We start from the raw sequence: 12,546 nt of genomic DNA, 5'->3' as shown, positions 1-12,546 counted from the left end.
AGTGGAGTAGTGCAGGCGGCCATTGTGGGTCCAATGTCCAGGATGTTATGTAGCTGAGGGTGGAGGGGGGAGAGGAGGGAGAGAGTTCAGCATCCTTACAGCTTGGTGTATGAAGCTGTTGGTGAGTCTGGTAGTGCGGGAGCGCAGGCTTCTGTACCTCTTCCCAGAGGGCAGTAGATCAAACAGATTGTGAGCGGGGTGACTTGCATCACTCACAATTTTGGTCGCCTTGCGGGTGAGGTGGGTGGTGTAAATGTCCTTCAGAGAGGGGAGTGAAGCACCAATAATCCTTCCAGCTGTGTTCACTATGCGCTGCAGGGCTTTCCTGTTGTATTCAGTGCAGCTTCCGCCCCACACAGCGATACAGCTGGAGAGGATGCTCTCAATGGTGCCTCGGTAGAATGTGGTCATGATGGCTGGTGGAGCACTTGCTCGCCTGAGTTTCCGCAGGAAGTACAGGCGGCGCTGAGCTCTCTTCGCCAGTGATGCAGTGTTGGTGGTCCAGGAGAGGTCTTCGCTGATGTGCACCCCCAGGAATTTGGTGCTGCTCGCTCTCTCCACCACAGCACCGTCGATGGTCAGTGGCAGGTGTTGGGTGTGACCTCTCCGGAAGTCAACAGCAATCTCTTTGGTCTTGCTGACGTTCAGCAGGAGGTTGTTGTCCCTGCACCACGTGGTCAGATGGTCGACCTCCAACCTGTATTGAGTCTCGTCGCCCTTGGTGATGAGACCCACCAGAGTTGTGTCGTCAGCAAATTTCACTATGTGATTGTTGCTGTAGGTTGCAGTGCAGTCATGCGTCAGCAGGGTGAAGAGCAGCGGACTGAGCACGCAGCCTTGGGGGGCCCCTGTGCTCAGTGTGATGCTGCTTGAGGTATTGTTGCCAACACGTACTACTTGAGGCCTCTGACAGAGGAAGTCCAGTAGCCAGTTGCAGAGGTAGGTACTGAGTCCCAGTTTGTCAAGTTTGCAGATGAGTTGTTGTGGTATTATGGTGTTGAATGCAGAACTGAAGTCTATAAACAGCAGTCTCACATATGAGTCTCTTTTTTCCAGGTGGGTGAGGGCTGGGTGGAGGGCAGAGCAGATTGCATCCTCTGTAGACCGCTTGGCTCGGTATGCAAACTGGAAGGGGTCCAGGGTGGGGGGGAGAATGGATTTGATATGTGACATGACAAGCCGCTCAAAGCACTTCATGATGATGGGTGTCAGTGCCACAGGGCGGTAGTCATTGAAGCAGGATGGAGCAGTTTTCTTCGGCACAGGTATGATGGTGGCAGCTTTGAAACATGATGGGACGATGGCTTGCTTCAGGGAAGTGTTAAAGATGTCTGTGAAGACATCCTTAAGCTCCCCTGCGCAGTACTTCAGCGCACGACCTGGGATGTTGTCTGGACCTGTTGCCTTACGGGTGTTGATAGCAGCAAGTGTCCTCTTCACGCTGTCGGCAGAGAGGCACAGGGGCTGCTCATGTAGAGGGGGATGGGTCTTCTGTGGGCAGGTGCTGTTTTGTGCTTCAAAGCGAGCAAAGAAGCGGTTCAGGTTGTTGAGCAGAGGGATGTTGCTCTCACAGCTCTGTGGCGCGGGCTTGTAGTCCGTGAGGGCCTGAATGCCCTGCCATAGGCTTTGTGCGTTCCTACTGTCTTTGAAGTGGGTTGTGAGTGAATCTTGTGAGTGTATTCCTTTTTTGCTTCCTTGATGCCACAGGACAGGTTGGCAGTGCTTCGACTTGGCCAGCTTCACTCGCGGTCCGCGCGTGGGATCACGCGGTATCACGCGACTTTAATTTGTATTTTTCCAGTGAGACGCTGCAACAACCCAAACAACCGGTAGATGGCTCAAGTGAGCAGGGTGTATCGTAAAAAGAAATGGAGCCTGGAAAACCCTACACAGACTTCACTACAGACTTTAGCAGACTGGTTTAGAAATAATTTAATAGCCAGAAATATGCCTGCCCTGCCCTAATAAAGAAATATTTGGTTAACTGCGAGTGAATCCCGTTTGCAGCCGTAGAAGAAACGCAGGACAAATTAAACATTCTGGTTTTCTCCGAGTGCAACGATGATAGACAGACATCATTTGGACAAAATATAGAGCATATTAACCTCCGTTGCTCAGCCAAATGCCTTCCTGTTACATCCTGTTATCACAGAGTTACAGGCGATAAACGATTTTTGATGGTCACAAGTTTACTTCATTAGCGGTTTATTTTTTTTTTTTTATTAAAGAGTGTTTTTCATTTAAAGGTTTGACTTCGTGCTTATTCAGTAGAGCATTTAGTGCTCTCCCCAATCCCAGACGTTCACATTGCATGTTTGTTTGTAATGGGTGCAACCGCGAGATAGGCTATGCGTTTGACGGCAATAGGCCTATAGCCCAGCAGCAATCTAGGGACTGTTTGTTATTTATTGAAGGGGCCACCAGAGGAATTTTGAATGCTTCAGTTGCAAGTTGCATGACCCTCTCTTGCCTGCTAGAAATTGTTCAATGACCCTCCGACAGAATTGTTAAAAAAGACATGACCCTCCCCTGCCAATTGTCGCTGTCTTCCGCCCGCGCCAAAGCCACACACTGTGATAACGTGATAACGTGATCAATCTTTCCCGTGAGCTTGCATGCTACCAGTCCTTCCTTTTCAAATGTGTTGAGCCTGTTTGCACAATTTCACAAATAATCATATGTGATTAATAATATGACAAATAATCTCTGTGCACGGGGACCGAAACAATGCATGCCAACTTTTTCCGTGTTTATCACGTATTTTAACTTCTCCCCGCTGTCTTGCCGTTTTAATGTTTTCCCGTAGAATATCCCATATTTTAATACTCTCATAACAGCCATGCCATCGGGCCTGTCTCTGTGTTGCCCTGTTGCTACCCCCTTGCCCTTCCAACAAAACAGATGTCTTCAAATCATCGTTTTCCTTGCTTGAAGGCGAACTTAGAGTGATGTCAACCTATTTAAGTTTAACGGTGTGATGTGGTGAGAGCACGATTCATTGGCGCTTGCATGTTCGGCCTTATGTCTACGTGCGCACCTGAGGCTACTCAGCTACAAGAGAAAGAATTTCCCCTGTTTGTATGTTCACTGCAAGTTGGCCTACCATAACTTACCAACTCTGCACTGTAGACCCTAACTGGCTATTTATATTTTTCTGTGAAATAAGCAAATGTATTTGTTCAACTTTATGAAGCAGAATTACGCATAGGCTACTTGGAGCATAATACATTTAACAAAGGACAGATGTATATTGCTAGTGACAAAATATTAACTTTCAGTGTTTTACGACGTCTTTGTCATGGGGAAGTGTTTTTCCCCATGCATTTATTCTAGGTTACTGTCAGTGACTGACGCGAGAGAAGCGGGGTCTGTGTTGTGTTGCGTGAATTTATTTTCATTGGGCATACCTTGCCGTGCTGTCCACAGCTCTTCAGTTCTGACAAAGCCAAAATTACTCCTTTTGAAACAATGAGTGCAGGAAGCGCGTTTGTATGGTTATATTGCTTGACGGGGGGATCCCAAGCAGCTTTCAGCCATCTACTTTGAGAACATTTCAATTCACCCAACACTAATATATAATATATATATATATATAATATATAATAATATTCGAAATGTTGAAAACTATTAAGCAGTCTATAGAGTCTTTAGCCTATAAAGCAGTTTAATTAAATGGAATGTTAGTTGTAAACAAACGAGCTACTTGGTGAGGCTTGGCCTCACAGATGCGCTCGTGCCTTAGATGGCAGGAAAAATGTTCTCTTTTGCAAACGTAGGCATAGTAACAGAATAATTTAATAATGTTACAAAGATACTACATCAATCCGTATGTTTCATTAGGCTACTAGGCTGTTTTGCCTTGATTCATTTAGGCTAGGCCTTTTTATTCAGGGTCGTATTCACAAAGAATTGTAAGGCTAAAAGTAGCTCCTAACTGGCAAATTTAGGAGCAAAAGGTGTTTCACTCCTAACTTTAGGACTCCTAATTTTTTCACAAAAAGTAATTCACGAAGCATTTTAGACCTAAAAGTAGCACCTAAGTCTGGGACAGCAGTCGAGAGGACTCCTAACTAACTAAGACCTATTCATAAACAGCTTTTTTGTGGCATTTTACGTTGCGATGTTTTGAAATGCGTAGCCTATGCGCAACAGGAGCTTCCAATCGTGAGGGAACAATTTTGCATTCATAAAAGGGATGCAATAACGCCACCAACAACAACCAAAACTACTCATTGTTAACATGTAAATGAAATGTAACGTTTCATTGTGAATCAAATTAAAATGTTCTCCTCTTTGCAAACGTAGCCTAGGCATATGGTGACAGATTCATTTAATAATGTTGCAAAGGTAGGCTACTGCATCAATCCATAGGCCTATGTTTCATTAGGCTACTAGGCTATTTGTTTTGCCTTACTCTTTATTCATTTAGGCTAGGCCTTTTTATTCAGTTATTAATCATCTTCCGTCCTTCGCACTACTTGTGTAGCGCACGCATTCTCCGACCTGTCACTCATCATCGGAAGAGAGGTGTTTGGAATTCCCGCGTTACAATCGTCAGCCAATCAAGGTGGTCACTTCAGTCAAGCTCGTGCATGAGTAATGACGTCATCCATAGCCACGACGACTCACTCCTAGTTTAGGAGTTGTCTGAAAGGCTTTGTGAATAACTTTTAAGAGAAAACTCCAAGCTAAAATCTTTAAGTGCGATTTAGGAGTAGCATACTCCTAGTAGTAAGATAAAAGCCTTTGTGAATAGCCTATGGCCCTAGTTATTCATCATCTTCAAGTCAAGTCGGCTTTTATTGTCAATTTCTTTACATGCACTGGTCATACAAAGAATTGAAATTTCGTTTCTTACTTTCCCATGCAGACATAGACATGCTTTAAATACAGACATAAACATACTATAGACATAGCCATAGACAATAAACATTAAATTAAAGTGCAAGACTGAAATATAGAACATGTATGTATCAAAATAGAAATATAGGACATATATATAAAAAAAAAAAATAGAGGTAGTTGTGTTGTATATTTATATAGTCTTAACAGTTACATGAAGTTTAAACTTGTGCTTGTGTGACCTGTATATTTACATTGATTGCAGTATGCAGTAATTTCAAGTATATCAGGCTTGATGTGAAGCAGCAACACGTTTGGCTGCGCAGTCACAGTGCAGTTCCACATGGCGGTGTTGGGGGGGGGGGGGGGGGGGGGTTGGTAGACAGGATCCTAGTTTCCTAGGTTCCTGGTTGGCTGGTGTGGGTGGGGGGGGCTGTCAGTGATGGGAGAGTGGGTAGAGTGTTCAGCATCCTGATTGCTTGGTGGATGAAGCTACTTGCCAGTCTGGTGGTGCGGGAGCGGAGGCTCCTGTACCGCTTTCCAGAGGGCAGGAGGCTGAACAGTTCGTGTGCAGGGTGGGTTGTATCCTTGACAATCAATAGTGCTTTGCGGGTGAGGCGGGTGGTGTAAATGTCCTGCAGGGAGGGGAGTGGTGCTCCAATGATCCTCTTAGCGGTGTTAACAGTGCGCTGGAGGGTCTTCCTGTTCTGATCTGTGCAGCTTCCGCCCCACACTGTGATGCTGCTGGAGACGATGCTCTCGATGGTCCCTCTGTAGAATGTAGTCATGACAGGAGGCGTGGCACTTGCCTTCTTCAATTTGCGCAAGAAGTAGAGGCGCTGCTGGGATCTTCCGTCCTTGTGTAGCGCACGCATTCTGAGACCAGTCACCTGTCACTCATCATCGTAAGGGAGGTGTTTGGAATCATGCCCGCATTACAATCATCAGCCAATCAGCAAATTAAGGTGGTCACGCTTGCCCATTTACCCAAATTAATGGTCGAATATATTACTGATGATCATTGTTATTTAAGAACATGCAGTGTGCGTAGGGTACCAAAAACACCTTGCTCGTAAAAAAGCATCATTGAAGAATTTTATATAAAGCCTGCGCTAACAGTAATCCTCATGCCCCTGATAGGCCTACCACAGCTGTGGATAGTGTGGAATGTTCAAGTAATAACACAATCCAATGTGTGTCTCAATTGTCCCCCGCTGACCACCTCACACATTTCTCTAGATTTTGCAACGAACTTGCATGACACAATGCCATAAAATATGCCAGTTTTAGGACACAGAATAATGTTTGTAATGATACCAGGTAGGCCTACGTTTAACATTAACAAGTGTAATGAGCTATTCATTGTCGAAGGTGCATGGTGAAGTGAAATTCTTACTTTGGAAAACAAACATTTGCCGATATCATCGCCGATCATCAGAATATTGCAACAGATTCTGTGTTCTGGACTGCAGGTAACTTGTTAAGCCAGTGGTTCTCAAACTTTTATTTCATTCCCCACTTTGATCAAGGGGCATGACTGATGATAGTGGAGATAACGTGTTATCCCGAGGCTTTTGCAAGTCAGCATCTTCAACGGTAGTCTATTAAAAATATACGTTTTCAATGTCCCAAACGGAGAGCCATACTTTATAGTTTTTAACGATCTCTGTGCTACTCACAAAAATGTAGGCATGTGGACATGATGAAGTAGGCTATCCAACTGTCGTGTGTTAAATTATTGTGCCAATGGTTTTCAAACATTATGCGTGACTCGGACATCTAACTAAATGCAACAGGCTCATATCGTCCTCGCATTCGCAAAATGAGGACCAGTGTTTTGTCAAATTGCAAATAGCTATTCGTTTTAACGATTTTTTTATGATCTACTATCTTGGAATCTTGGAATATGGGGAGTGAAGTGGCGTGTCAGCCAAATATGAATGTAATTCTGCGGCATAAAGCAGATGTATTTGTTTATTGTACAGAAAAATAAAAATTTCATGTCAAGCAGTCAATTGACTACATTGCAGCTAAGAAGTAGGGCAAATTAAGACACTGTTTTGATTTGCGTAGTTGCGTTACCCCCAACACTGACAATAGTGTTACATTACATTGGTTACATTAATTGCCCCAAGTTGTCAAATGACCTCATTACCCATACATCTACTGCAACTTAAGCATGTGACAACTTGCACTCGGTCGGCTTTTGTTTTTCGAAATCCAGCGCGAAATTAAACACTTAGCATTCCTAAACAGCAACGATAGTCTGTAGAGTAGCCTTACCTTTGATGAAGGAATTTCCTTAATGTTAAATAATAATTTGGCCCTTGCTGCTAAAACGATGCACAAATTATTAGCCAATGATTTTGTTCATATTCACTCAGACTTGTGGCATTATAGGTTTCTGCATTTAGGTCTACTGTTGGAACAAAATAAGCCCAGAGAGTTCATTTTTATTCTTGTAGGGTAGGCTAGGCTAAATGAGAAAAGGCCAAGAGTGTCTTAAGCACTGTTTTATTTTATTTCGGTATTGTCTTACCTCAACAAGGCTACAGCTCCATGAAAACAATCAGATATAACTATAATATCTGTAAAGTCTATAAAAATGTATTTTTATGTTGTATTTGGCTGCTGTGTTTGACTGAAATGTAGACTATTCTTTTTTCATTTCAATACAGTATATGAAACAAACTTCAGTTTAGATAATCATATTCACACATTTTTTCGCCTAATTGACAACCATGACCATGATAATTGTTAATGTGCACAATGAGCAAATGATAAATAATCTTTCAGAATGCTTTCCATTCTTGAACTGCATCGAATCGCATCGCATCGAATCGTACTGAATCGTTTTTTATAAACATGTATCTTTTCTTGTATCGAATCGTGCCCATGTATCTAGATGTGAATCGTATCGTCTTTCACATGAGAGATTCACACCCCTAGTGGCCACGTTGTTGCCCCTTGCGTTGGCCGTGATGCCCCTTTAAAAATCGGAGGTTCACAAACCACTGTGGCCTTGGTGCCCCCTTCTTTCGATACTCTGCTTTGCGTCCAAATAGCGATTTTTATTTAGCCTATGGCCTGTCAAATTAAGCTTAGCATTCACAGCGCAAAGTCTTTTACGCAGTGGAAAAAAAGTGACAGCGCACGGCAAGAAAGAAAGTGCGTCCAAATTCACCTCCTTTGCTGAACTACTCCTGAAGTAGCCTACTCGTCAACAGACATCACATGTATCACATCACATGAAAGACCTTTTTCCTCAGCTTTTAAACGATGTTAGCCGCTAGTTGTTGTAGTAAACGGTTCACGAGAAAAGTAACTTTAATCATATTACATTCTGCACCCATCTCCCTACCCATTCATCTCGGTGGAATACTTTTTCAAACTTTTCCCTCAACACATGACGAACCATATATCAGAAGAAACAGCAGACCTTACCGAACACAAAGGTGTAAAGCATTACCCTGACAGTTAGCCATTCCAGAGTAATCTGGTTTTACATTTGCAGCAATGTCTAAATGCATGTCTCCAGGTTTCACAGTGTGTTTAAATTGTTCAATACATGATTTCATAACAGGCCAAATACAAAATAAATGTTACAAATATTGCCTAGATATCTGTAAATATTAAAATCAGCTGACTAAAAGTTTGTCAAAGTAGCCTTAATGATCACAAAATGCTAAGCATGCATGTAGACTATTTGAGTTTCTTAAAGCTGAACTGTACTTAAATTGTTCAATACATGATTTCATAACAGGCCAAATAGAAAATAAAAGTTAAATGTGGCCTAGATATCTGTAAATATTAAAATCAGTTCTATGATGTACAGTTCTATGTATGTCATGTTTCATGGTTTTGTACTATTTCATACCGTGATGCAGGTCTGCTGCTGTGAATAGGCTAAATATAACTTTTATCATTTTTATGTAGCCTACTATAATTAACTTTGGCCTAGGTACCCTGACGTGTGGCCTTTGTTCCCCCACCAAATATGCCCAACTGAAGGCCAGGTGCACTGCCCCTAAAATTATGAAATTCCAAGCCTGGTTATAAGCATAGCATTTGACACTCACTGTGCTTTTAACATCAGGCAACTTATTAAACTGGACCTCTTCTCACGGTTCCTCTCCATCTTCAGTTAACTCGATCCAGACAGTAAAATAGCTAGGCTCGCGGCTTTAGGTTTTGCGGCTTCCGTTATATATCTTCTGAAAAAAACAGCTAGAAACCAGCTTATGCTGGTAGCTTGTTTTAGCTGGTCTTTGCTGGTTTTCTTCCAGCTCTTGCTGGTCTTTGCTGGTGTAGCTGGTTAGGCCACCAGCTGGATATGCTGGCATGACCATCTGAGGAAGCTGGTCATGCTGGTTTGACCAGCCTGTCGTGTGGGATACAGCTGGTGTAAGATGGTCATGCTGGTCACCAGCCTCTCAAGCTGGTCATGCTGGTTTGCTAGAATGACCAACATAAGCTGGAATGGCCAGTTAAACCAGCACTATAGACCAGCAACACCAGCTAAAATGACAAGCTTGAGGTGGTACGACAAGCAAAACCAGCTGAATTACCATCATAAGCTGGGAAAAACAGCTGAAGGTATGTTTTTGCAAGAGTTTTGCTGGTCTAGCAGGTCAACCATCATAGGGTGGTCAAACAAGCTGGTTAACAAGCTGGTCAACCAGCAAACCACCTTTAGCTGGTCAGGCTGTTTTTTTCAGCGGGGATGACATCAGCCCCCCACAAAGGAAATAGGTAAACACAATGTGTTGATTGTGTTAATATTTTTTAACACATTAACTAGTAACTAATTAGAATGTTAACACATTCTGTATTTCAAAATGAATCGCGGCGATTAACGCATTAATTTTGACAGCCCTAGTTTAGAGTGATATAAATTAAATATAAATATGTGCAGTGTTCCTATTAGCAGTTACTTTAGCAGAATAAATATGGCTATGTAATATGAACAATATGAACAACATGTACAAATATGCACAGTGACGGTACCACTATATATTATGTAAATTTGTACTTAAAAGCTATTAAATATGGGTTTTAAGGTAAAAAGTAAGGTAAGGCATTTGTAGGTGAAACTGAGCGGTTTTGTTGCGTAGTATAAATGGTGTGTTTGTGTGTGTATGGGGGGGGGGGGTGGTATTATCTAATCCAGTGTTTTTCAACCTTTGTTGTGCCACGGCACACTTTTGACACTTAAAATGTCCCACGGCACACTAACATCCTGTGTGAAGAAAAAATAAACATACTATAGCCTAAAACTTCAAATAATACACATATATAGCCTTATTATGGCTTCTATGCAAGACCTGCGCAATAAAACAAGCACCCTCTGTTTCATTTGTAGGTGACTATATCTAATTTAATTGTTGTGATGAACTGGATATGTAATGATTCTGTGAATACTGGATATGGGGCCCCCATTGTACAATGCCTGCATACCACAAATAGTGCAATCACACAATCAATGAGAGCAGTAGCTTTTCTGGACATTTGAGTAATTTTCTGCGGCACACCTGATGATCTCTCATCATAAATTCAACTGTTCCATTCATATGAAGACATTGATTACATTAAAGGTATACTATGCAGGTTTAGGTATTTAAAGGTATACTATGCAGGTTTAGGTATTTTTGGCAAGTGTAGAGCTCCCTCTAGAGTCACGGTGTATTTATATGTTACTCTGCTGTTGTAAATAACAAACTTCTCGTGACTTATCCCCCCTGTACACAATGCAAATGCTTCTGTTGTGGAGGTGAAGGATTAACAAAAGGCAAAAACTATCTCCAAAGAGCTTTTTCTATTGACAAGGTAATGTTTCACGATTCTCGCAAGATTTGTTGTGACACAGCTCTTGGAAGTTAAATGGCTGGCTTTCTCGGTAGGGACTCGCTACGTCTATGCTGTATAGCTATGCTAGGTGAACGATTTGCCTATTACAAGTTCGCTTACAATCAAATTGGCTTCGTAAAGATGAAAATCTTGAATACTGTGCCTTTAATGAAAACAGCCCTCTGACCGAGTTACAGTTTACAGCAAAACAAACTCACTCATGTTGGTGCTGAATTCTCTTCTAGGTTCCATCTCCAGTGACAACCATGAAGATCTCATCCAAAAGGGTAAGAGTCCCAATCAGCTCTTAATATTATATTACTGTGTCTGCTCACACGCAGGCGTGAATGATTTGATATTGTGGAAGCAGTTGTGGTTGGATATTGTGGACACATTTTCATGAAACACCCAGTACATACTCACAAGTTCTGCCCCCTCTCTGCAATTGGCTATTGAAAAAAGCTTTGTTCGAAATCATAGACATTCCCCACCCTATTTTCCCCTGAATCCAGGCGTACTCCTCTAGACCAGTACCCTGGAAATCCAGAGATCCACAATGGAATTGTCTCTGCGAGACACTCTGGCAATGAGCAATGATGCGCGTTACCTTTACCCCAACATTCCGGGAACCAGCTAAACTGATGAAGACAGCGCTGCAACGTTGGAGGACAGCACACATTGGTCGTAGTGTTATCCGATTGCGTCGAAGTCCCAAGTCATTCAGAGTAAACATGGTCCAATTGCGTGCAGTGAGATTTTTAAATGCATGCTTGTTGCCGCCCCTCGAGTTGGGCCATTACATTGTTCTTGGCCAGACCCTTAATCTTTCTAGATTATCAGGGTCTGGATTTTCCAGGCTACTAGACTAGTGTAAGTGATCTCTAACCCCCTGTGTCTCCAATAGCAACAGCTGTACGTGGCGTTGGTGGTGTTAGTGTTAGTGATCTCGAACCCCCTATGTGTGTCTCCAATAGCAACAGCTGTACGTGTGTGTGTCTCCAATAGCAACAGCTGTACGTGGCGTCGGCGGTGGGGCTTATGTTAGTGATCTCTAACCCCCTGTGTGTGTGTGTGTGTGTGTCTCCATAGCAACAGCTGTACGTGGCGTCGGCGGTGGGCGTGAGCCAGCTGGCACTGCAGCGCTGTGATGTGTACGGAGAGGCCTGTGCTGACTGCTGTCTGGCCAGAGACCCGTACTGCGCCTGGGACGGCAGCACATGCTCACGCTACTCCACCACACACAAGAGGTGAGACACGCACACACACACACACACACACACACACACATGCTCACGCTACTCCACCACACACAAGAGGTGAGACACGCACACACACACACACACACACACACACACACACACACACACACACATGCTCACGCTACTCCAGCACACACAAGAGGTGAGACACACACACACACACACACACACATGCTCATGCTACCCCAGCACACACAAGAGGTGAGACACGCACACACACACACACACACACACACACACACACACACACACACACACACATGCTCACGCTACCCCAGCACACACAAGAGGTGAGACACGCACACACACACACACACACACATGCTCACGCTCACACACACACACACACACACACACACACACACACACACACACACACACACACACACACACACACACATGCTCACGCTACCCCAGCACACACAAGAGGTGAGACACGCACACACACACACACACACACACACACACACACACACACACACACATGCTCACGCTACTCCAGCACACACAAGAGGTGAGACACGCACACACACACACACACACACATGCTCACGCTCACACACACACACACACACACACACACACACACACATGCTCA

The 12,546-nt window shown here is 43.5% G+C and overlaps 1 protein-coding gene across 3 annotated transcripts in view; it reads left to right on the top strand.

Moving 5' to 3' along the window:
- The window catches only part of LOC121706651 (semaphorin-3F-like), a 139,990-nt gene that overhangs the window by 111,868 nt on the left and 15,576 nt on the right, over positions 1–12,546 (top strand). For all 3 annotated transcript variants that reach the window (XM_042088570.1, XM_042088569.1, XM_042088571.1), the window contains 2 exons: positions 10,935–10,976; positions 11,779–11,936. In XM_042088570.1, coding sequence (XP_041944504.1) covers positions 10,935–10,976; positions 11,779–11,936 — 200 coding nt within the window. The remainder of the gene's footprint in view (positions 1–10,934; positions 10,977–11,778; positions 11,937–12,546) is intronic.

The sequence above is a fragment of the Alosa sapidissima genome, chromosome 4, assembly GCF_018492685.1.
Source record: "Alosa sapidissima isolate fAloSap1 chromosome 4, fAloSap1.pri, whole genome shotgun sequence".
In the NCBI taxonomy this organism is placed as follows: Eukaryota; Metazoa; Chordata; class Actinopteri; order Clupeiformes; family Clupeidae; genus Alosa; species Alosa sapidissima.
This window is presented reverse-complemented; position numbering and strand designations above follow the sequence as displayed.